The 24,381-nt window shown below is 39.3% G+C and overlaps 1 protein-coding gene across 2 annotated transcripts; it reads left to right on the top strand.

Annotated features, from left to right (window-relative positions):
• Positions 1-1,339: 1,339 nt before the first annotated feature.
• YTHDF3 (YTH N6-methyladenosine RNA binding protein F3) lies at positions 1,340-24,381 on the top strand. 2 transcript variants are annotated; one of them, XM_068187910.1, is made up of 5 exons: positions 1,340-1,781; positions 3,813-3,837; positions 8,880-8,965; positions 10,255-11,847; positions 23,410-24,381. In XM_068187910.1, the coding sequence occupies exons 1-5, from the start codon at positions 1,758-1,760 to the stop codon at positions 23,431-23,433; spliced, it is 1,752 nt and encodes a 583-aa protein (XP_068044011.1). In that variant the 5' UTR covers positions 1,340-1,757; the 3' UTR covers positions 23,434-24,381. The 2 variants fall into 2 exon arrangements, with proteins under 2 accessions (XP_068044011.1, XP_068044020.1); XM_068187919.1 differs by lacking the exon at positions 1,340-1,781 and adding an exon at positions 2,205-3,064.

Here is a 24,381-nt window from a genome sequence, read left to right as displayed (position 1 = left end):
CACATGTAACCAAGTTTTAAAAGGGACTTGTACTCAGGGTCATGAGGTATGCACCTTCCCATTGCCCTGACAGTTGTTTACACAATTGTATTTGATTTCAGGCATTCTTGCCTTCAGACTCTAAGCAGCATATTAACTACAATGCTGACTTTTCTGATTCAAGCTTATAAATACTTGATTCTCCCCTGGGGCATTGTTGGTCTTGGATTTTACTGACAGCTGCTGTGGAAAGCCCCTACACAATTGCTAAACTCCCATCACTTAAGGACGGTGTAATTCATTAATGATGGAGTTGAAAGCAGCTAGGTAGAAAAACCTGCATTTGATGAAGCATCGTGTGTTCTGCCACCAAACCTGTACTACAGCACAGGTACCTGGGCAGGAGCAGAGCAGAGGGGCAAGAGCTTGCAGGGTAAGTGTTATGAGCAGGCGTTGTCAGCTGTGAGCTCACCTGCCTGGAGTGTGCAGACAGCCCAGGCTCTGAGCTGCAGGCTCTGACCCCAGGCAGCGCCCTGGACCCTGCTTACAACCTGCTGTGGAAGTGGCAGCAGCACCTGGAGTACTGGGTCCACTTCTGCGCTCCACAGCGCTAGAGGCATGGCGCTCCTGGAGCCCGTCCAGTGGAGAGCTACAGAGCTGGTTCAAGGGTCTGGAACACCACTTTCATGAGGAAAGGCTGAGGGGGAGCTCATCAGTGTGTACAAGTATCTCAAGGGAGGCTGTCAAGAAGATGGATCCAGGCTCTTCACGGTGATGCCAAGCAACAGGACAAGAGGCAACAGACAGGAACCAATACACAGAAGTTCCACTTGAATATGAGGAAGAACTTCTTTATTGTGTAGGTGTCCATGCACTGGAACAGACTGCCCCCACCCCAAAGACATTCCAGAACTGCCTGGATACAATCTGTGCCATGTGCTCTGGGATGACCCTGCTTGAGCAGGGAGGTTGGACCAGATGCCACACAAGGGTCCCTTCCAACCTGACCCATTCTGTGATCCTGTGATCCAGAAGAGGATGGGCAACAGGAGCGGCCGCGAGAAGGCCGCCCGAGCCCTCCGCAGGCAGCACCAGCCACTCTGGGCAGCCAGGCTGGGTCGCCTCACGGTCCCGCGGCCGGATGCCCGCCGCCCTCGCCACACCGCCCTGCCCCAGCAGGTCCGCGGTTGGGGGGACAGAATCCTCCACATTTTCCACCGCCCCCTTGCCGGGCATTCCTGAGCCGCACGCGCGCTCCCAGGGCGGCGGGGGCGGGAACAGCCCCGGCTCCTTCCGCCCGCCGCTTCCCGCCGCGCGCACGCGCACTCACGCCCCCCGCCGCAGGCCCCGCCCCCCCGCGCCCCGGGAGCCGCTGGGCGGCGGGAGGGCGCGCGCGCGCGACGCGGCTTGGAGCCCCACGTGACATGGAGGAGGCGGGGACGGGAAGGGAAAGGTCAGCGGCGACGCCGGCGGCGGGGGGAGCGGAAGGTCAGGGCGGCGCGGAGCGGAAGTGGGAGCCGGAGCCTCGTCCGCCATTGTGGGGAAGCGGAGCCCAGAGCAAGGGGGGGGAAGCGGCGCTGCGTCCGGCCGGCTCCTTCCAGCGGGAACCCGATCGGCGGCGGCAGTGAGCCCAGGCGGCGGCGGCGGCGGCGACGACAATCAGGCGGCGGCGGCGGTGGGGAGGAGGAGGCGGCGGAGGCGAGCGAGCGGCCCCGGCGTGCGGAATCACTCGAGGCCCAGGCGGAGCGGAGCGAGGGGATCGCGGCTCCCCGTGAAGAATGTCAGCCACCAGCGTCGACCAGGTACCGCCCGCGGGGCGGGGGGGGGCGGCCGCCCGCTCTCCCCTCTTCCCAGCCCCGTCGTTACCCGCGGCGGGGGAGGGCGGCGGCAGGGCGGCCACCTGCACCTTCCCTCGCCGCCGGGGCGGCGCGGTTCGCGGCCTCCTCCTTCCCTCCTTCCTTCTCTCCGTCCTTTCCTCTCCGCCGCCATGGGGAGCGGCTGTCCATCGCGGCCGGGATGGCGGGCCTCTTTCCCGGCCCGGCCGCCCCTATTTATAACCGCTGATCCGCGCCGGAGCCGCTCCGCCTCCCTGCCCGCCCGCAGCGCCCGCCGCCGCTCAGCCCCGAGCGCTGCCGGCCCGGCCCCCGCCCGCGGCCCCCTTTGTGTGTGACCTACTCGGGAGCCGGCCCTGCCCCGCCAGGCCCCCGGGCTCCCGGTTCTTCGCTCCGGGAGCGCCGTAGAGCCGGGCTCCCCGCGGCGCATAGCCTCGGCTCCTCTCCTTGCGCACCCCAAACTCCCCCAGGCTCCCCGTTACCGCATCCTTTCTCTTCCTGCCTTTCGCTCTCCTCGCCCACCTTTCTCCCTTCGGGCCTCTGACTTCTCCTTTTCCCTCGACCTTCGCTTCTTCCAGTGGTTCTCAGTTTTTCTCTTTGTGCTGTGCAGCACTTTTTTGAACTTGGTCCTTCACGGAGCTTAGAATTTGTTATTTTTTTACCTTTGCTAGGCCTCTGCTGATCTCTCTTTCTGGCTGGAAGCTGTTCTGTCTCGATCTCTGCTTCGTCTGTGGGTTTCTGCCACTCCCCAAAAGTTTTAGCCCTGCAGTCTCTTCCCTCCTTTTATTTTCTCTCTGTGCCTTTAATGTTCCGTTTCTTTTGTCTCTGTGCATGCTCTCCAGTTTCCTTTAAGCATTTATTTCTAGCTCAGTGATCTCTTAGCTTTTCATTGTTCTGTCTTTCATGAAGGCTGCTTCTTCCCAACTTTTTCTAGTTCTGTGTCTCTTGTTGGCCTTTGCATGCCTTTGTGTCTGGATTAGATTCATCCCAAAAGATGAGGTGGTTGGGGTTTTTCAGGTTACAGAGATTTTTCCCGTACTGGGAGAGGGCAGTGTCTAACCAGTGCACCTCTAGATGAAGCAGTGTCGAACAGTTTTATGGTAACTGAGACAAATGCTCATGAAAGTAACTTGGAGGTGGTTACCTCCTAAACTTTCAAACCTCGAATACTGAGTTCTTCAGGACTAAAAATTGTTAAGAGAATGATGGAGCCTGGAGACCCACTCCTGCTTAGTTGAAAGTAATATGAGAAGGTGCATTAGATTTTCATGGACTAGCATTTGTTTTTCGAAGTTAGTTTATCTTGCTGTAGAGGAATTAAGGGTACTGTAACTTGTAACGTTACATTGATTCTTGGTGCATGACAGATTAACAGTGTTTTGTAATGACTAATCCTAAAAATAAAAATCCTACTTAAGGAATTATTTCCTTGTGTGAAGGCTTTGTACAGACTGTATAATTGCCTAGGTGAGGAATGCACAACTTGAAGTTCAGCATATGATACAAGACTATATTCCTTTGTATATCGAAAAAGCAAGGCATTTGTATGCTATTCTCTGATCAGTACCTGTCAGTCAATTTAAAAGATGACATATCATAATGAAATTTGGGTATTGGCAGTAATCTTAAGGTACTAAACTTTTTTTTTTAAATTCTGTGTTATTTTTGTTTATTGTTAATATTTTTTCAGGCTCTGGGGCAATTAAAATTCACTTGTTCAGCTTTTCAGCACCATTTAATCTTCACATGCTGTTAAGTCCTGGATGATTTCAATATTTAGTTAAATTCTATCAGGTTTTGATTTTGTAGTATTTTATAATGCTATTTTAAGTAATGTCACAACATTTTTATAGTAGCATGGATTAGTAATATTTTAAAGTGATCTTTAAGTTGAAAAGGGCAGAAGTGGCAAATAAATAGAATTACAGTGAAATTGATATTAGAGGATTCTAACTGACCTTGTTTTGCTTCCCCCCTCCCCCCCCACTTTTCTATATACAGAGACCTAAAGGACAGGGAAATAAAGGTAAGTTGACCTTGTATTTCTGTAAAAATCTGTAATATTGCTTTTATGAAGGATAATGTCTGACAGTCGTAGCAAGAGGTTGTAGCTATAGGAAGTCTTTTATTTCAGAGCAGGATGACAGTAAATTGTGTGCCAAAATATTACTTCCCAGCACTTTTACTGTGGCATGGCAGTACATCGGTTTACAATGTGTTGTTTTGCAAAAGATTAATGTCAGAAGTCAGACAGTTAAATAGTTATTTCTTTTTAGCCGCCTTTGTGATATGCCTGTATAATCTCTTCTTAACAGTACACCTTGGGCCTTTCTATGTAGTCAGTAGAATCATCAGGAAGAATCTTCTGAGCAGCTTCCTTAGTTTGTTAGACAGCAACCATGTGACTAGTTACTCATATCTGTGAGCAGAAAACATCACCTTCCTTATTCTCAGAATTTTTGTAGTCTTGCTTCATTTTAGCACCAGTAACTGATCATTTGTCTGTGTTTGTAGGCCTTCTGCTTTTCTGCTTTTTTCATGTTTCTGTCATGGTCTTAGTTTTTAAATACCATACTCAGTGGGATTTCTTTCCCAAAGAAGGAAGGAACTACTAACTACTTAATATTCTTTTCTCTAAAATTCTTGGCAAGTCAGTTGTAAAAAGCATTTCAGATTTTATCTTGCATATTTTGTCTGGAATTTGTTTTCTCACTAATATTCTATTTGGAATTTCTTTGCACCTAAACAGTCCACTTTGTGCCTATTTAATTCTTAGCTGCTCCGCAGTAGAATAGCATGCATGTAGCTACCTCTGTTAATATGCTTATTATACTTATGCAGATAAGAAACTTTTTTTTGAGCTTGGGCACTCTTTGCCCCTCTTAGTTCATTATCTGAACTAATTTAATTGTTCTCTTTGAGCTGTCATTTAATGTTATCCACAGCATACTTATTCTGTCATTCTGTCTCTGTGCAGATTATCTGCTTCTTGTTACATGTATTGCTTGTGAGGTGGCATGTGGTTCCCAGATCTCATTGAGGCCTGTTCTTTTTAATTTCTCTGCCTTCAGAGAAAAATGAACATGTTTACCTCCTTAACTACTTCATGTTTTTGAAATAGTTTGTGGTTATAACCTTCCATGTTGCCCTTAAATGGGAAGAAAAGTCAGACTTGTTATAGCAAGTAGTTTGTGGCTTCACAATCTTTGAATTATCATTTCTCAGTTTTAGCGAGGTTAATTAGGTGCATCTGTTAGAGACTCACACAAGTAGCTTTTGAACTGTATATATGTGAATTGGACTGGAAGTATTAAGCATTTCTATTTGGGTGGTATGTTGTAGTGTGTGAAAATGCACTAGTCAGCTTTACTTTGGCTTATTTATGTTAGCATATTTTTGTGTTCTATAATTTGTCACTGCTGTGGAATGTTTGAATCAAAACACATCCCTGCTTGCTATGTAAGGAAGAGATTTTTGCATTTCTGATCTTGGATTTTTTTGTGGAGTGCATCTTTTTAAATAACTAATACTCATGATGTATTCTCTTGGTGAGACTATGACCTAAGTGAGAACTGTAGTGAAACAGAACAATTAATCTCTGTTCTGTTAATTTATTTGGTGTAATATCTGCTTAGTGAAACTAAGTTATGACGTAGCATTAGATTAAAGGTGTAGGAGATTGTGCTAACATTTTCACTGTAGCACAAGCTGTTGGCTTTTGGCTAGAGGCTTTTTCAAGTGGTTGAATTCAGTCAGTGTTGTCAGTCCATACTCACCACATGTTAGCAGCCAGTAGTCTTTCAGTTGTCGTGATAGGTTTCAGCTTAGAGGAGTTTGAGGGGAGATGTGATACTGAGTTAACAGACCAATCTGAAGCTGGTTCTGTGCATAAGAGTAGTAATGTTAAGGAGGATGGCAGAAGCTGTCCACATCTGGTAGCACATATGAGAGAATGAGTGAGCAGTAAAAGGGGTGTATATATATTTCATATTGAAATGAAAAATATTAGACCTGCAAATGATATTGGTAGGTAGCTGATTTTTATTGTCTAGTAAAATGTCTTGGATGCTTTAAACTAACTGATTGTAAACTGGTATACTGTGCTGTTTCCTTTGGCCACAATTTGTGGGACTGAAGTTCTAGTATGTAGAACAGTACTGTTTATCTGTTGTGTCAGATATTTGTGTTGGTATTTTGGAGACTTGAATGAGTAAATCATCCTGTCATGAAACTTCAGTTATTCTAGTTGTCAACTACTGTACAGTTGACATAAAACATCAGAACTGACATCCATCAAATTATGACTTATGGGGGCGTGAAGAAAAAAGGCATTCCTGCAACTCCTTTATGTTTTTCCCCCCTTTTGTTTATTATGCCAGTGTATCAAATCTGTCATAGGAAGGTGCTGACTTGTTTTTACACTTGTGTGTGTAACAATTTTTTGTTTTGTTGGAGGCTTAAATGTAATTATTGGATTTAAAACAAGAATGAAATATTTCATACATTAAGGTGTGATGACTTCTAATGAAAAAGTTATTCTTGCACCTTTGGCTATCATTTTTTGTGAGTGGTTATTCCAAGGATAGTAGCAGTTAAAAGAATATTAGCTTTAAATTGCTCTATTTGATGAGTTGCTTCTTCCCAATATCTAATTACACTGTATGTTTTCACAGTGTTTGCAGAAACATACGGTATTTTTAGCATCATATTGATACAGATATTTTTAGTATCTGTAGATTAGTTTCAATTAGTATTCTTCATCACTGCCCTGTTCAGTTGGAACACTTAACATGAGATTTTGGGAATGAGGCATTCATTTGCTCTTGTTAAATGTCTGTGCAGGCTACATTCTTCACTATTAACACATTATGTAAAGTTAGAATGAAAAGCTAAAGAAACATGCTTCTAGTGATGCTATTTCACTGGGAAATGTATATCTTTCACCAGCAAAAACATCACTGTAGAAATATTTTGTGTCACTGACTTAATATCTTGGTACAGAATGAATAAGAAAGAAAATACATTTACAAGAATATTTTTTGTTAGTTGTAATGTCAGACCAAAAATAATCTGGTCTTCAGTGACCTTTAGATACCTGTGGAACAATAACCTCAGCAGATGCACGTTTTATGAAGATTAGCTGTCAGTATGAGGAGATTAATTTTGATGGGATACTAGTCTTGATGTACATCTGTTATTTCCTTTACTTGTTGTTGCATACTTTTAAGAAACTTGTATTCTGCTGCCCATGTTTTTCATTATAATAGAATTGTGTTTGAGAGTTGTGCTGTCTTTTCTATTTAGTTAAGTCTGAGCAGTGGACGTGACATAGACATAATGTTTTGAGGCTTCATCCTATGTGTAACTGAGCCAAATATAAAGAGGAATTCCAGCTCATTAATATGTTACCATTGTGTGTAAATTCAGGATGATACATGACCTGAACTGAAACTCTATTTATGGGGTAAAAGAACTCCCAACATCTAATGTTTAATTTAAATGTGGTGTTTAATTAGGAATATTGTTCTATCCACTTGCAAACTGCATTGTGCTCAGCATTGCTGGTCATATTTGACTGTTGCTAGTACGGAAATGCAGTGTGCCAGTTTGTAATAACTGAAGTGTCTGGTGTTCTTTTAAAACTTAAAGAAGATATTCGAAACACAGATTGCTTTCTTCCCAGATAATTGCTTTGAAAAAACCTTCTGTGTTAAATTATGCATTTTTTACCTTTTTTTTTTTTTTTACTGCTCTCTGAAGTTAATAAAAATTTCCAGGATTTTGATTATTCCTTGTGATTATATCTATTACTTTGTCATTTCTTTCAGCTAGTTTCATTCACTGAAGGCAGTTTTGTTTTAGGGATTTTGAAGTCAATGTAAAAAAAAAACTCAAGCACCACTTGGCTTACAATGTGAATTTTGGGTGTCAACCCCCCTCCCGCAATGAAGCAAGAAAAAAACCCTGACTCTTGAATGCTAATTTCAGAAAAGCTGAATATTTAATTACATGGCTGTATATACTTTTCAGAAGCTTTTGCTAAAAGAGGAAAACCATAAAATTGGCTCCTAACTCAGTTTAAGTTTCAGAAAATCTGCTGTTTTGTAACTTCTGCAGTTGTGGTTTTTCAGTGCATCTTACTGATCATCCTGAGACTTTCTTTTTTCCCCCCACTGAACATATTTGACAAAAAATAAGTTGCATTTGGATAACCAGTAAATTTATTTTTGAGAACAGATCTTCATCTTCAGGTTGTGTAATTGAAAGTGCTGGTTTAAGTCCCTGTTCTGCTTTGCACCATGGGAAACAGTGGAACTTAGCAGAAATTTGTGCAGTGTGGCTTTGTTTGAATAGTAGCCTGAGGGATGGTAGAGAGACTCTTCAAGTAATTTGGGCAGCTGAAGAATCCCAGGTAGGTGTAATGCCTTAGATGAAATGAAAGGTAATAGGAGACCAAGAAGAGCAGGTGGGAAGAGATTCCAGCGTATAGTGGCATATGTGTTGGGAAAGGCTTGTAATCACCCTTTGGGACTTAAGCTTTTATTTCTGCCTTGCTTTGTCACCTCAGAGCTTCAGAGATGTCACTAATGCAGTACAGTTATGTAGGAAATACAGGATTAAATAGCTGAATAGTGGTGTCCTTCATGGTTGTCTTGGTGGGTAACTGCCTTTCCCCCTGACAGGAGAAAGCTGTATGTTGCAACTTTCCCTGAACCTATTGAATATGTCTATAGATCGGGTTGGTCTGCACATTTGCACTTGGTCTGGTACTTCCGGAAAGGCTGGATTTACTGCCTGTGCAAATAAGGTGTGCCTGCAGTTCTTCATCCACATGTCTGTGGCTCTCAGGAAAGAATAGTCAGGAGTAGACTGTTCTAGCTGCCATCTTTGCAGACCTCTCTTGAGATCTGATCCTCATGATCGGTAGAATGAGCTATTTTGTTTAAATTGGAATGGTACTTAACAATAATATGTATTTCAATGTACAGGTGATTTAGAAGTGTTACCTAGAGTGAAAGTGCAGCATAGATTTTTCAAGAAACTATTCTAATACAGATTTATTTTTAGTTTCAGTACAAAACGGTTCGATTCATCAAAAGGATGCAGTAAATGATGATGATTTTGAGCCATATCTAAGTAGTCAGACAAATCAGGTAAGTGAACATTGATTAGTACCTTGAAGTTAACTGACGTTTTGCTGACTTCCAGACTTAATTTTTGGCTGACTTGCCTGAATATACATAGAAATATAATTTTATGTCATATTTTGTCTTATATGATATCTTAAGTTGATGAAGTATTCTTAAAAATTCTGGAAAAGCTTCAGTTAAAAAGCATGCTTTCACATCTCTTGCTCTTGAGCTTCTGCTCTAGCTTCAGAAAGAAGCTACAGTTACATGAAACTTGAGCTAAAAAACAAACCCCAAACCCTTGCATTTAAAACAAAATCATCATTTTGGATGCAGTCCAGAACAACAGTTTTATTGGCTCTGAGAATATATTAACTTCTTGGATATGGTTTCCTTTAAAGGTGGTAGAAGTAGCTCACAGCTGATGGCATAATAGATGGAAGCTTAGTATCACTACAGCTTGGTACAGCTCTTCTGCCAAGAAGCTAATGGCTTGACTTCCAGAGCTGTGAAGTCTGGAAGTTGCCTCTGTAGTTGAGAGTTAATATGAGTTATGTTAAGTTTGTAAACTGGAGTGATCTTGAGAGAGAGAGAGTGCAAGTTATTAAAAGACTAAGAATTTCTGCTTGCCTTCACTTGTTTTTTTCCCAACAATACAGCATTAAGGAAGCATCAGCTAGAGGATGATATGTGCATTTTTTTCTACAAAAAACAGCAGAAATCATATGGGGGTAGTCCTTCAAATGTCTCAAGAAATAAGTTGTGTGATTTCCCAGGAGTCTGTCTGGAGTAGTACTGATTTAATGCCCATTCTCCATAGCATGGATATGTTACCTCTTTTTTGTGGCTACTCCTAAAACAAAAAGCATCCTTGCATCCGTTTAACTCTAACGTTCTGTTGGAGTCTCCAATTAGAAATGAGAAATATGACAAAATCCAAGAATACCACAACTTTAAATCATAGTTGCAGCTATTTTTCTTTAGTTATAAAGGTACAGTTATGACTTGTTTTAGAGTAGCTTGTTATTTTCTTTATACTGTTGGCATGGAGGCATTTTAAACCTAGCATAGTAGCTGAAAAATGAGGATAATGTTCCAGAGCAAAAGGGGGCCCTTTAACGTTTTGAGAAGGTCTCTTGAAGAAATGGCCTTATCTGACAGATACCTCACTCATCATTTATGTTGTGAGGAATGCTGGAATTTACAAATACGTTCATATAACCCTTAAAATGTTTTGGATTGTATTGCAGGTTTTTTTCCCTTGAGCATAATTGTCAATATTGCTGATTTTTTAAAATTTTATTTTCTTGCAGAGTAACAGCTATCCACCAATGTCAGACCCATATATGCCTAGCTATTATGCTCCATCCATTGGATTTCCATACTCTTTAGGTGAAGCAGCATGGTCAACTGCAGGTGACCCTCCAATGCCATATTTGACAACTTATGGACAGATGAGCAATGGTGAACACCATTACATACCTGATGGTGTATTTAGTCAACCTGGGGCATTAGGAAATACCCCTCCATTTCTTGGGCAGCATGGATTTAATTTTTTTCCTGGGAATGCAGACTTCTCTACGTGGGGGACAAGTGGATCTCAGGGACAATCAACACAAAGCTCTGCTTACAGCAGCAGCTATGGCTATCCACCTAGTTCTCTTGGGAGAGCCATAGCTGATGGACAGGCTGGATTTGGCAGTGATACTCTGAGCAAGGTGCCTGGGATTAGCAGCATTGAGCAAGGCATGACTGGACTGAAAATTGGTGGAGATATGACGGCTGCTGTAACAAAAACTGTAGGTTCAGCTCTGAGCAGTACAGGTATGACAAGCATTGCAGCTAACAGCGTGCCCCCAGTTAGCAGTTCAGCACCTAAACCAACCTCATGGGCTGCAATTGCAAGGAAACCTGCTAAACCTCAGCCGAAACTCAAGCCTAAAGGTAATGTGGGCATTGGGGGCCCTGCTGTACCGCCGCCACCTATAAAACACAACATGAATATTGGAACTTGGGATGACAAAGGGTCAGTGGTAAAAGCTCCCCCAGCTCAACCAGTACTGCCTCCTCAGACTATTATCCAGCAGCCTCAGCCATTAATTCAACCACCACCACTGGTGCAAAGCCAACTGCCTCAACAGCAGCCTCAGCCACAGCAACCACAACAGCAACAAGGACCTCAGCAGCAGGCCCAGCCTCACCAGTTGCAGCAGCAGCAGCTGCAAAACCGCTGGGTAGCTCCTCGTAATAGGGGTGTGGGCTTCAGCCAGAACAATGGAGCTGGTAGTGAGAACTTTGGTTTAGGTGTTGTATCCGTCAGCTCCTCACCTTCTGGTGTGGAAGTGCACCCAGTGCTGGAGAAACTAAAGGCCATAAACAACTACAATCCCAAAGACTTCGATTGGAATCTGAAGAATGGACGTGTGTTTATAATCAAAAGTTATTCAGAGGACGATATTCATCGCTCCATTAAGTACTCTATCTGGTGTAGCACTGAGCATGGGAATAAGCGCTTGGATGCTGCTTACCGGTCCCTGAATGGAAAAGGCCCGCTCTATTTACTCTTCAGTGTGAATGGCAGTGGACACTTTTGCGGAGTGGCTGAGATGAAGTCTGTTGTGGACTACAATGCATATGCTGGTGTCTGGTCTCAGGATAAGTGGAAGGGGAAGTTTGATGTCAAATGGATCTTTGTCAAAGACGTTCCCAATAACCAACTGCGACATATTCGCTTGGAAAACAATGACAACAAACCAGTTACCAATTCGAGGGACACTCAAGAGGTACCCCTAGAAAAAGCCAAGCAAGTGCTTAAAATAATTGCTACTTTCAAGCATACCACCTCAATCTTTGATGACTTTGCACATTATGAGAAGCGTCAAGAGGAGGAGGAAGCCATGCGTAGGGTAAGAAATCAATGTTGCTACAGTAGGTCTCTTTTTTTTTTTTTCTGTTTTCAGAAGCATTGTTTTTCATTCATCTGGAATTTCTGTCTGCAAGTGTTAAATCAGAAAGTGGTATTTCTTACTTAAAGTGTCTACTTGATATAACTGGCTCTTAATGAAAAAATTTAAGTTCCTGTGACTTGTTTATTAGTACAGCCATCTGTGTAATCACAATACGAAGGTAGGCCTGAATAAGCAGACATCTGACACGTTCTACTTCTTCAATGCAAATGAAAACTGAATGGGGTCCATTATGCATAACATAATTCTTCTTGCTTAGATATTTACAGTTTCTGGATGTCACAGAAAGGACCAGAAATTAGAAAAGAAGCGTACTTTATTTAAAATAGCATTTCAATTCAAATTCTGCTTTAATTAAATGTTAACCACATGATTAGTGTGAAAAGCAGGTTTTCTCCTTGATTCAGTTTCTCTTTTGTGGAACTGTGAAAAACAGAAGTGATACAGTGATGAATAGTGTCAAAATAATTTTTTGACCTTTCTGATAGTCCATTTCCTAAAAAAAGTAATTTGTAGTTCATTTCTGCAAGGAAGAGAAAATGTGATAACTCTGTAGAGAAATGTTTAGTTTTGGAGGAGTTTCAGGAAACCAGAAAAGGGAAAAGCATTTAATTCAAGCAGTTTTATAGTACTTGTTTACTTCGTCTTGTGTACCCTCCCTAATCATAACACTTATGCTCACCATGGGCTACAATATTTACTTTTCCTATATTTACTTGCTTTCCAGACTTGCCAGTAATTGTAAATGTATGATTTGTCTCATGGTTAAAAACATTTCAGGAGCTGTTTTTACCAGTTAGATGATATGCAGGGATTCAAAAATAAGAGTTGCCATCAGTATGGTTTGTTGCTAATGATCTCTGTTCATCATGTCACACCACCTTGCTGAATAAAAACCTCCAAAAGTTTAGGATTTATGCTAAGGGCCTTGAGATACATGAAGTGAAGAATTTGTTCACTTGAAGCCAACACATAAAGAAGCTGTGAAGCAGGTGAAATGTTTACTTCTCTTAGACTTCTAGTACTGTGGTGGTTTCACCCCTGTTGTACATTCCTAATCCTTCAACATATGTGTTGCATCTCCTGTAGAACAGTGTCAGGCATACCCCAAACCAATTTTGTAGTTCTGTTGAACAACTCTGCAATAAATTGTTATGTTGAAAGTTTTCTTTTGTTGGGAGGCTAGACGAATACCCCAGTTGGGTATGCAATGTCTTTTGGATTTTTTTCCTAAAAAGAAAATGGATTGTGCCCTAAATGAGTATCATTAACTTTCATGGTATCTCGATGATGGGGTGATGGACTGCTTTCTTAACTAATATTAAATGTAAGGGAATGACTTTGACTTTTTCAGGCTTTGGTACCACTTCATCAAGTGCAGAACCACCAGCCAGGCAAGAGAGGTGATTGTCCCATTCTACCCTGTGCTAGTGAAGCTTCACCTCGAGTCCTGTGTGCAGTTTTCAGTGCCACAATATAAGAAAGACATAAAGCTGTTAGAGAGCATCCAGAAGGGCCACAAAGATGGTGAAGGGTCTGGAGGGGAAGCTATGTGAGAACCTGTGGACACTTTGTTTGTTCAGCCTGGAGGAGACTGAGGGGGAGACCTTATTGTGGTTTCATGAGGGAAAGTGGAGAGGCGGGCACTGATTTCGTCACTCTTTGACCAGTGACAGGTTTTGAGGGAATGGCCTGAAGCTGTCTCAGGGAAGATGTAGATCAGATAGAAGAAAAGAGGGTGGTTGAACATTGGAACAGGCTCCCCAGGGAAAAGTGGTCACAGCTCCAAGCCTGACAGAGTTCAAGAAGTGTTTGATCAATACTTTCAGGTATTGTTCTTCAGTACTCTCAGGTATTGTTCTTCAGTACTCGCAGGTTCTGTTCTTGGACACAGAACCAGGAGTTGCACTTCGGTGATCCTCATGGGCTCTTTCCAGACATTCTGATTCTGTGCTTTGATGTTACTTTGTAATGTTTCAGGTGGACTAAGATTATAATGTATCTCTAGCCTTCACGCTTCAGTATTTTCTAAATTTTCAAAATCTTGAGATATTTCACAAATAACTGGTTTGCTTCAAAAATACCTCCTTTTTTGAAAAAAAAACAACTTCACAAACAAGTCATAATTCAGACATGCCCTAGCAGCTCAGGAAGATGATTTTATTTATGGTTTTGTTCCCTCAGTAGTAGGTAAAAGCCACAAAATGTAATGAAGATGAAGAATGTAGATTAGTGGAAGTGTTTCTATGTGTGCTAAACTTAAAATTCAAAGTACTGGGTTCAGCATTTAGTAGGTCTTGAACTACATAACTGTGATGATGGGTATTTGAGTAATAAAGTAACATTGCTATTTGAATAATACCTTCAGAGAAACCTGCAGTATCTATATGACTCACTCAAGTACTGACCTCTTTGTTTCTTTGTAAATAGTTACCTTTCCCAACACTGAGAGAAAACATACTTGTCAAGATACTTCTGATAGTGGACATTGGCTCTTTTATGGCATTGTATAAATTGGTTTTATAACCATTTATCAAAAATTGCTGTAGAACTGTGTAGGTTAGTTGTGAGGTTTTCTCTTTGTAGATGGATTTGAGGTGTGTCTTGAGCAAATTAATATAGACTTAAAATATAGGAAGTTCACATTAAACTAATGACATCTACTGAGAGTTTATCTTTAGCATTCTCTTACAATTGAATGTTGATTTTAAATCTGTGTTTTTTCTTTTATCACACAGTGTACAAGCAACCTGTCTTTAAATTGTAAACATACCATTGTTAACTCTTATGATTCATGTCTGTAAATGCACCAATTAGTATTGTAAGCTTTGGTTTATGATTAATTGAATAACTCTTTATTACCTAGTGCCAGCTAAATTTTCATGGAGCTATATTTAAATATGTGCACTTTCTACTGCCTGTAGAACTGTGTAAATTAAGTTCCTGTTTATTTTCTTTGGTGCCTGTGGCAATCACTTTTTTCCAGTATTTTGGTCATGAAAAATATGCTTATAGCTGTTAATAAAATATTAAATGCATCAGGCAGCAGTAGTCCCTTCCGTGTTCCTTGAAATTCAGTTAATATTTTGTTATTGCATAGGTGGTTACAAACTTTCATACAGCCAGCAATCTAAATATCGTAAACAGCAAATGATTTAGGGATTTAATTTACTTCATAACTGTTCACCATAACAGCTAATTTATCTTAAAATAATTGGTTGTAAAAGTTTAATCTTAACAACTCAGGGGGATCAATAATTCATTTCCAATATGGCCTAGCAGTATGTTTTATTAAAATATGGCAGTATACTTCTGAAAGTACAAGGAATAGTCTCTGATAAACATGAAACTTGAATAACTTTGCCATGTGATAAAGGTAACTTGAAGATGACAAAGAATAGTCTCTTTAAGCATAAATATTAGAACTGTAGTGTCTACCCCTGTTTGATGTAACCCTGGTGTGGGTAAGGTATCTACAGCTGGGCTTGTGCAGTAATCATTCCCTTTCTCTTACAGCTCAGGTTCCAGACTCCTGTTTTAAACATACAAGTGGTGTGATCTTTTACCAAAGGATCAGAGAAATGAGCGATGCTTTTCATGAGTTCTGTCAGACATAGATTGAAGTGGTCTGGAATTCCATTTGTCCTTAGTTAACTGCTGCTTTGTGGTGTAAATGTGCAACTTGTATGCATATTTTTTAAAAAGATGTTTGATTGTCTTTCTGCAGAAAGCTGTAATAACTAAATGAATGAAACAGAAATCTGAAAATAGGCCTTTTAGGATGACATAATTACACTTTAGAAAACAAAAGGTATTGAAAATAAAGAAAAACATCTGTAGTAGTAGCTTTGTATCTGATCTTCAGTAAGTATATGGGTGAAAATAAAATGTAGCTCTGCATTTAAAAATGCAGTTGTTGGCAGATTACGACTTCCTTGCCTTCAGATGGTGGCTTATTACCAGTTGTCCTAGGACTTCTTTTGGTGCTTTTTGATGGAGAATTCTACCTTTGTAGCATACAGTGGGAAAAAGGTCATGGTTTCAGGTAATTGTGGAATGCTTTAGATGGTTTTCTTGGTGCGATAGTCCAGAACAGTAATTGATTTTTACTCATGAAGTAAGATAGAAGAATTTAGTATATATTTGTGTTTATCTAATTCGCATATGGCATTTTTTTTACTTTTCAGGAAGCCTTTAAATGGCAGATGAATAAGCATTTAAAATTTTAGCTTCTATTTTATTACATATCTTGTAATAGGAATGCTGACATTGCTAGAACTTCTTGACTCTCAAAAGGAGTAATTTTTTTCCCCTCCATTCTGATACCAATGTAACTTTTGTTTCTCTGATAATTTGGTCTTTATCAGGCTGCACTATTATGTAGTGTAACTCCTTTTCTTTCTAGGACATTGCTGACATTGTGATTGACTTGATATTTCTTAAAAATATCTTGAAGGGAGAAATCATCCATTAAGAGTGCACTGTAGCTGATTCTTTCTCCTCTTAACCCCAAACCATCAGTTACTATATTATAATGTCAAAGTCAGATATAGATCCATTGACAGATTTTCAGATAAGGAAAACAGGTGCTTGACAAAATTTTTTAATGCAGTTGATGATATTTGTACTAAACTTCTAAAAGTTTGTGTATTTACATCAGAAAGAGGTTTATGTAATAAACATGGAAACTATTTAAAAGAGGGTTATGTAAGTAATATCTTCTGAGAAACACATTCATTTCCTGTATGCTTTTGATGAAGTTTCAAGGGACTTTATTTTTCAATTTCCTTGAACTTCATATTTATCAAGAGTATAATCTTCATAATTGGAAGTGAGAAAGTAGAAACAGGAAGCACTTTTTTTTCCTCCCTTGATAGTTGTGAGATGAATATGTACCCCTGGTCATGGGAGAAGACTATTTGGAGCTAGAATAATTTTGAGCGTACTGCTCCAGAATTTCTTTTCCATGATGGTATGTTTATTTGCTGCGTCTTCATTTGCTTTTGCATCTTTAGTCTTTTGGAAAAACTTAAAATTACCTTCATGTTCTTATGTTACAGACACAGGGATTTCAAATGTGCCTGTTTTCTGTGCGTTTGGTAGAGTCAGTTGTTTCTGTTCCAAGGTATAGTTTAGAATTCATTAGAGGATGGGGATAGATGTTATACTGTGGTCTATTACAGAGTGAGAGAAGTAAGAGTGAGAAGTGAGAGATATAAGAGTTTGAGCAGTGATGTTGCCTGTTTCTCTAATGATGATGCAAGAGGGAAAGTGCAATATTGGACTGTTGAATAAAAGAGGTGCAAAGTAATTAAACTCACAGACAGTCTTAGTTCATAGCAACACTTGTACAGATCGTCATGTGTGTGTTTGTTTGTTTGTTGGAAATCTCTACCTGAAATTCAAGCCTACAAGGTCCTTTTTACAGGGTGGATTCAACTTCTCTTACTCTGGGAGTGGAAAGACCAGTTTCTCCTGTAAAATAGGGACCCCTATTGGAAAAGCTAGGAATATCAACCAAATGGTTTACTTCAAAGCCTAAGACACCATTCACTTTTTTGTAATCTAATACTTTATGTTCTTAAATATCAAGGCAGCTACCTAAGACAAGACTTCAAACTTGAATTGAGCTGGACCTGTGATAGATGTACCTTTTCTAAATGCTATGTCTTTTAAGTTGTGATTTTTAAAGCAAAGGAGAAATTCTATCTCTTGTTCCAGAGCAGAAGCAGAATCTTAAGTATACACAGATAGCTGTAAAAATTCTTGAGGCAGCCTTCTGCTTCCTGCTACATCTCCTCAGATTTCAGTGCTCTCTCTATTAACAACAAATTGTCTAGAACAGTGATGCTTTTCCTGCAGTTTGCAGGGAAGAAATATGTCTGCATGTTGCAAGGAAGTCCAAACCCATCTGACTCTTCACAGCCTTGCTTCATTGATTCATAATGCAGATGGGCTAGCTAGCAGAAACTCAGTGGTGATTCCTGGAAGTGGTTTGCTGGAAAAAAATGGGACTTTAAAACATACAGGTGTTGCATGTCTATTGAAGCTGTTCCTGTAGATTCGATTGAACTAGGATTTTTTTGTTTTATATCAAAACTAATTTGCTTAAAACTTCATATTCATCTAGATGAAATGAAACATTACAAAACTTAGCAGATGATAGGTTTTTTGAGCCCAGTTCTTTGTGAATTTTTCAGAGGTTTGGTAGTGTAGTTAATATTGATGAATGATTGTTGTTTTGTTCTGTACCATACAGATTATAGTCAGTTGTAAAAAGTAAATGTAAATTTCCACGTTCACTGCATTTTCATATAAATAGGAAACCAAGATAAAGTAAGTTCATTTTTCCTCATGGTAGATTTGAATTTGAGTTACACCTATTCAAAGAGTATGAGTGATGAGGTTTAAAGAAAAACTGCATGAGAACTTCTTCCTCAGTGCCTTTTGTAAGCCCTGCAGTGAATATTATTTCCCTTCCAAGGCTACCATAAATTCCTTAGCAGAGCAATTAAATAATGTGTTCTTGTAGCCCACGGGCATCTGAGAACAGCTAACCCAGGTGTCAGAGTCATCTTTCTGCTTCTCTTGCTGGGACAGAGGTCATCACTAAAAGCAATTTCTATAGATTTGGTAAGAAGCTGTCACTTGTCAGTCTTCAAAAGCCAATGTTATACTCTGAGCATTGTTAACAAATAATAGTGAGGATCTGGAGTCTTGTTTTTTTCTTTTAATCATCTTGCTGCAATGGCTGTCTTGTAGATAATTAAAGTCTGATATTTCAGTGTATAATAATGAATAGCGCTGAAGCAAAATATTTGCTACTTGTAGTTGGAATTGGCTGATATGTCACTGAAAGTACCTGCCTGGGAAGACAAGACTGGAAGGGCATTTCTGGCTCATGGACTTCAAAGCTTGGTTTCTGCAGAGCCTTACCTTGTTGTGTGTTATCATATAGTGTCTTCAAGTAGTTGTGTTTCTTTCTCCACCTCTGCCTTTTGCATGGTTGTACCGTGTGGAATTTCAGATGGGGATTAACTTCTTACTGCCTTTATCATTACCATAATAAAATAGTATGGTCTGTTCATGTTCTACTAACAGTGCATGAGTTTGATAAAATTGAAATTTATTCACCATTTTACAGTAATTTTTTCACTTTTTTTTCCTGTAATAGGAAAACATGTTTACAGGTATGTTTCAGTGACTAAGTAAAATGCCATCAAAACTAGTAGGAAGAATAAATAAATTAGAAGTCTAGGTCTTCTGGCTTTTGCAGAGTTTCTTAATATTTATATGCTTGAGAACCTTTATATACTATCTGTAGTTCAACTGATCTGCAGCAACAGGGTCTCAGATGAGTATTAATTCTCAAAGCTTACTGGGAGAAGGAGCTACTCTGAAGTTGTAAAACCTTATTTGACTTGTGTGTTAACTTTGATTTTTAATTTGTGCCTTGTGGTTTTCATGTTGGGTCAAGGAATAGAAGAAAATAAGTGTTTAGGGAGGGAATGGCATCTGCACAGGAAAAATTTGTAGGTTTATTTAAGACTTCTAGAGACCCTTCTCATCTCTTTCTTCTCTCCCTTCTTCCCAGAAGTGCTTCTCAGAGAAATCTATTTAAATATATTTATCTGTTTCTGAGGTAGTTTCTGTGTTGAGATGTGCCCTCTTAATTGGGAGTTCAAGAGTGAGAAGTTAAAAATATTTTATACAACTTTATACAACGATATTTTATACAACTTTAAAGTTTCAGTAATCTAATTTACGTTAACAGCCAGTCATATGAACGGAGGAAACAATTTCTGGAATTTTTCACTTTTCTAGTAATCTGTTTTTCATTGTGGTTCTCAAGCACTAAGGCCAATGCTTATGCTGTCCTAGCTTTAATGGTACACTGGAGCGAAATAAATTGCAGATTATGGCTGATGCCATTAGTAAATGAGATTTCGTGAGCTTTGCTGTGGCTTCTTTTCACCACCTCTACAGCTGCCTGCTCTGCCTCTGCCAGGTGTTTCTGCCCACGCAGCACAGTTGGCAGAGCAGATGAGTGCCCGTGCCTCACTTCACAGAATGCAGTCTGGCATGTTAGCTTACATTGCAGATGAGCAGGGCTTCTAAGTTCAAGATTAAATCACAGTTTGCAGTAAAGCAGCTTCTGAAGCTCTTGTTAGAATGCTCCCTCTTGGGAGAGGGGCAGAGTAGACAGCTCCAGGCATGAACACTTTAAACATTGCTGTAAGAGGCAGAGGTTTGGCAAAATTTTACTTTTTTTTTTCCCCTCCAGTTACAGCTGATAGTGCTGGAGGGTGTGTGGGAACTCTGCAATTGGCCTGTGTAAGTTTGCAACCCTGGATAGCTTCCAGATGGACACCTTGAAATGCTTGCATTTGCAATTACTGTAAAAATCAGCCAGAGTCATTCTTTCAGATCTGCCTTTCCTGACCTTAGGGAAAAAATACAGCCAAAGACTGTAGTAGCTTCTTGTTCTTGTTAGGCTACATTTGCATTTACATATAGACTACTTAAAACAAGGCTTTTTCATTCACCTTCTTTGTGGCAAAGAAATCCCAAAGTCAGGGTTGTGTGCGTTCTCAGTAGCTTCTTTCAAATCACATCAGGAAATGTTTTTGTTGCTTTGAATTTTGAAATTTTGTTAGCACAGAGATTTCATTATATTGGAGGATAAATTATGTTGCAGCTACTTCTCAGCATGGGATCATTCAATTAATGCTCTGAATTCAGACAACTAAAATTTGGAAGTAACTCAGCTTTGCAGTTCAAAACTAATTTCATAGTTTTGTTTGTACTAGATTGATGCACATTTCTAAGGCTGAAGCAGTTTTTAGATTCACCTTTACTTGATTTGTGCAGAAAGTTACTTGCATGTGTGAAATGTACTTGGCATATGGTCTGCAGCTGCCAGTACCTTTAACCGAACAATATGTTCCCGTATCGTCCTGATTTGAATGGTACTTAATTTTCTTTCCTGTTCATAAACTCCCCCTAGAGCTGGCTAATCTGACCATTGTGAGTTGACCTTTGGCAGGGAACTTAAATATACAGGAGAAAGTTTTCATCCAAGAGCATTGCAAGAGATGTGACAAAAGTTTTGCTTATATGAATATAAGAAATTAAATTAATTGGGTAAAAAAGAAGTGGTTATGCTGGAAACCTTTACTCTGGTGCTGGAAACCTTCTAGAGGTAAATTCTTCTGATAGTTTGTCTATAACCACAAAAAAAAAAAAAAAAAAAAAAAAAACCAAAAACCAAAAAAACCAGCCAGCAAACTCAAAAACCAAAACACCCAAAACCCCCAGGAAAGACAGTGGTCCAGGAGTGTGATCTGACTTGGAGTTGGGGAGGAGTTTGGTTTTGAGTGGAATAGCACTGCCTGTGTTTTGAGTGAATCAAGTCTTCTTTCTCCCTGTTTTGCAGTACAGAGTGCCAAATATCACTGCTACCAGTATTTGAAGAATGTACAGTTCACTTGCACTGAAAAATGTCATGCTTATATGTCTGCTTAAAGTATTTAAATATAAATGTGGTATTACGTAACTTTGAGACTACAAGAAAGATGTACTGATGTTTTGAAGCCTTTTTTCCTCTGTAGAATTCAAAGTGGATGTAAAATTTGCAGCACCTCCTTTGTTTCATCAAGTGGAAGAAGATAGTCAGGATATCATTCCTTTTCTACTTTGAATTTTTATGAACTTAAATACATTTGGAGTTGGGATCTTCACAAAGCATAGTGTTGGTCAGTTTATAGTACAGCAGTTTGAAATGCAGAGTGTCTTTCTAGACAGCCTGAGTCAGTGCTTGTGTATGTAATACTTGCAAATGAACAGGAACTGATGATTTTAGTTGTATACAGCTTGTATTTAAAATTGCTATGAATTTGAACATTGCCATTTCATAGGCTCCTACTTATGACCACAGGAGTGTTTTTAACACTGTGTAGTTCTTGCTATTGAAGTCTGCTAATATTAGAGGAATAATCTGAGATGTGCCTGAGCAGGCTATTTTTGCATGCCTTACATGCATAGTGAGGCATGAGGCCAGTCATCTGTTTTCAGCCAAGAGTGCATTGTTAGCAGCTTGTATTAATGACTGATACTATCAATCTTAAAAAGAAGTATCTTACTATGAAAATACTAGTTATGTACTTTTGAACTAGGAAAAATAATTTTCTAGCTGATAGTACAAGTATTGCTTTCACTTTAAATATACTGAAATTCTGCTCTAGCTAATGTCCAGTCATAGACACACAGCTGCTGGGACCATGAGCTGCTCATTGTGATCAAAACTGGGTTTTATTGTTTTGGTTTTCATCTTGAAGCAACTTGGAGATCTGCCTTGGAAAGCACTAAGATCACCAGTAATAAGCAGTGTATAGGTGTTACATACCTTCTTCTATCAATAGACTGTCTTTTTGGAAGAATCTGTGTGGGGTTGTATGCTCATTTGCAATTTTCTTAAATAGTTTCTAGCATAATAGAGTTTCAGTGGTTTTGAAATTGCCGTTCAAATGCCTCCTGGGTTATTTTGTTTTCTGTGCTATGTTATTGTTCCATTTATAATATGCAATAATAATAAATATATGGAGAGGTATTTTATACTTTTTATTCTCTTTTAATGGCAATGGGAACCTTACTCTCTTCCATGCAGGTATTTGTATATTTCCTTAATGTGCTCAGTTGTACATATAAAGAAAGGTGTTAGGGAAAATGCTATTGAAAGATAAGGTCTTAGTTTTTTACACTGACTGGTGTCTTTTTACAGGCTAGAAGATGTATTATGAAGGTAACAATATATGGTTTGTTGATCCGTTTTTATTTTTTTTCCTGGAGGTAGTCGTAATGCCGAAGTGTATGTTTATGTTGAACTAAGTAAAGAAAATTGAGGATGATGTTAAAGCACTCAAAGTGTCATTTATTGTTAAACCTGTACTACAGAATACAGGTTTGCTAGTCCCTGATAGTTACGGTGCCATTAGTATTTTAGCCCTAAATGCCAAATGTGGCATCTCATAATGCTGTGAGGTCTGTCTAGTTAATATGGTCCATTTCTAAAAAAGGTATGTGTGGCCTTCTTAAAAAAAAAAAAAAAAAATTTTCTTGCCATTTGAGTATTTGTATGGAGAATGAGGTGATGGGCCAACTAGTTACTTTACCTTTTGATCTTAAGGACTTTTTATTATATGGGTCTTTGACAGAGATACTGTAAGTGAATTAAAATTGACATTGACTCCATTTTTTTGAGAGCAGCTTTTTGGAACATGTTTACCTTTTAGTTTGACGTATACTTCTGTGTTTTTCTTTAAGAAGTTGACTTAAATTGTATAATTTTGTATTCCTGGAAATAATTGAAGCTTTTTCCTTGGAAGCATGTTGCCTGATTTAGCTAAATTGAAAGCAATGAAAATGCTGTAATGAAAGAAAAGGAGATAATATTGATCTGTGTGTATTAACATGATTGTCCTTTTTTGTTTTTGTTTTTTTCAGGAGAGAAATAGAAACAAACAATAACTATATGGAGATGTCCTGCTAGAATACAACACTAATGATGTAGACTCTGGAAATGCCTAATATGTCTAAGAAGACGTTATTAAAGCTTTTTTCTGCTTAAGGTGACATCTTTGAACACTTTAACACGAAATTGACTCTTCTTGTAATGGTTCTCATCAGTGCATCTGCCCTTATACTCTCTCACCAAACACACTTGAGAACTGTACCTTCGTCAAGCACTTTCTGTCCTGAAGCTTTTACCAGTATCTGCTGTCTTTTGTATTTATGCATCCTAGCTAAGGCACAGGAGACCGAACGAATGCAAGGATTCATTAACTCTTTGAATTTGTTAAATACTAACATTTAACCATTAGAAGTGGTTCAATGATGTGAGATTCACATTGCTTCAACTTAATTTTTTCTTTGTTGTAGTTTTTTTAATTGTCAGTTTTTAGCTATTCAACAGATTAAAAGCAAATCATGCCATATTTAGTCCTGGAGTAAAACTCAAGTCTAAATGTTCATGTGAAAATTATTGTAGTAATCTTTTAATATGGCAAAGCAACTTTAAGCTGCAGTTTAGCCAAATGAATTGTAACATGAAATTATAATAGAATGACATTTCCCTTGTTTCAAACTGTTTGGTGTAAGAGAATATTAATATGCAGCTTGGTGGACACCACCAGTTAATGCACATTTCTTTATTTTTTTTTCTGTAACATGTATACTGAAAAAAGTGCATTTGTCTGAGGAACTGTTTGTTTGCTACCACTCAATGAATCTCAGTTTTGAGTAAATGTACCTCAGTCTAAATCAGACTTTTTATGACCTTTATAACGACATTTAAAATAATCTTTAATTCCTATTTCTGGGTGTTTGCAAGCCTGACAGATTGCTATCATGAAAGTGAAAATTTACTCCTCTAGGTGATTCACTAGCTAAATAAACATAATTCTTGTTTAGCAAGCA

The sequence above is a fragment of the Anomalospiza imberbis genome, chromosome 1, assembly GCF_031753505.1.
Source record: "Anomalospiza imberbis isolate Cuckoo-Finch-1a 21T00152 chromosome 1, ASM3175350v1, whole genome shotgun sequence".
Lineage (NCBI taxonomy): Eukaryota > Metazoa > Chordata > Aves > Passeriformes > Viduidae > Anomalospiza > Anomalospiza imberbis.
The sequence above is the reverse complement of the archived record's forward strand: the minus strand, read 5'-3'. Positions and strand labels throughout refer to the sequence as shown.

What these genes read in the sequence shown, in the direction of transcription:
- YTHDF3 (XM_068187910.1), top strand. Translation starts at nt 1,758, where the DNA reads ATGTCAGCCACCAGCGTCGACCAG. An exon ending in CAGCCACCAGCGTCGACCAG is followed by an intron (nt 1,782 to 3,812) that starts GTACCGCCCGCG and finishes TTCTATATACAG; the next exon opens with AGACCTAAAGGACAGGGAAA. An exon ending in TAAGTAGTCAGACAAATCAG is followed by an intron (nt 8,966 to 10,254) that starts GTAAGTGAACAT and finishes ATTTTCTTGCAG; the next exon opens with AGTAACAGCTATCCACCAAT.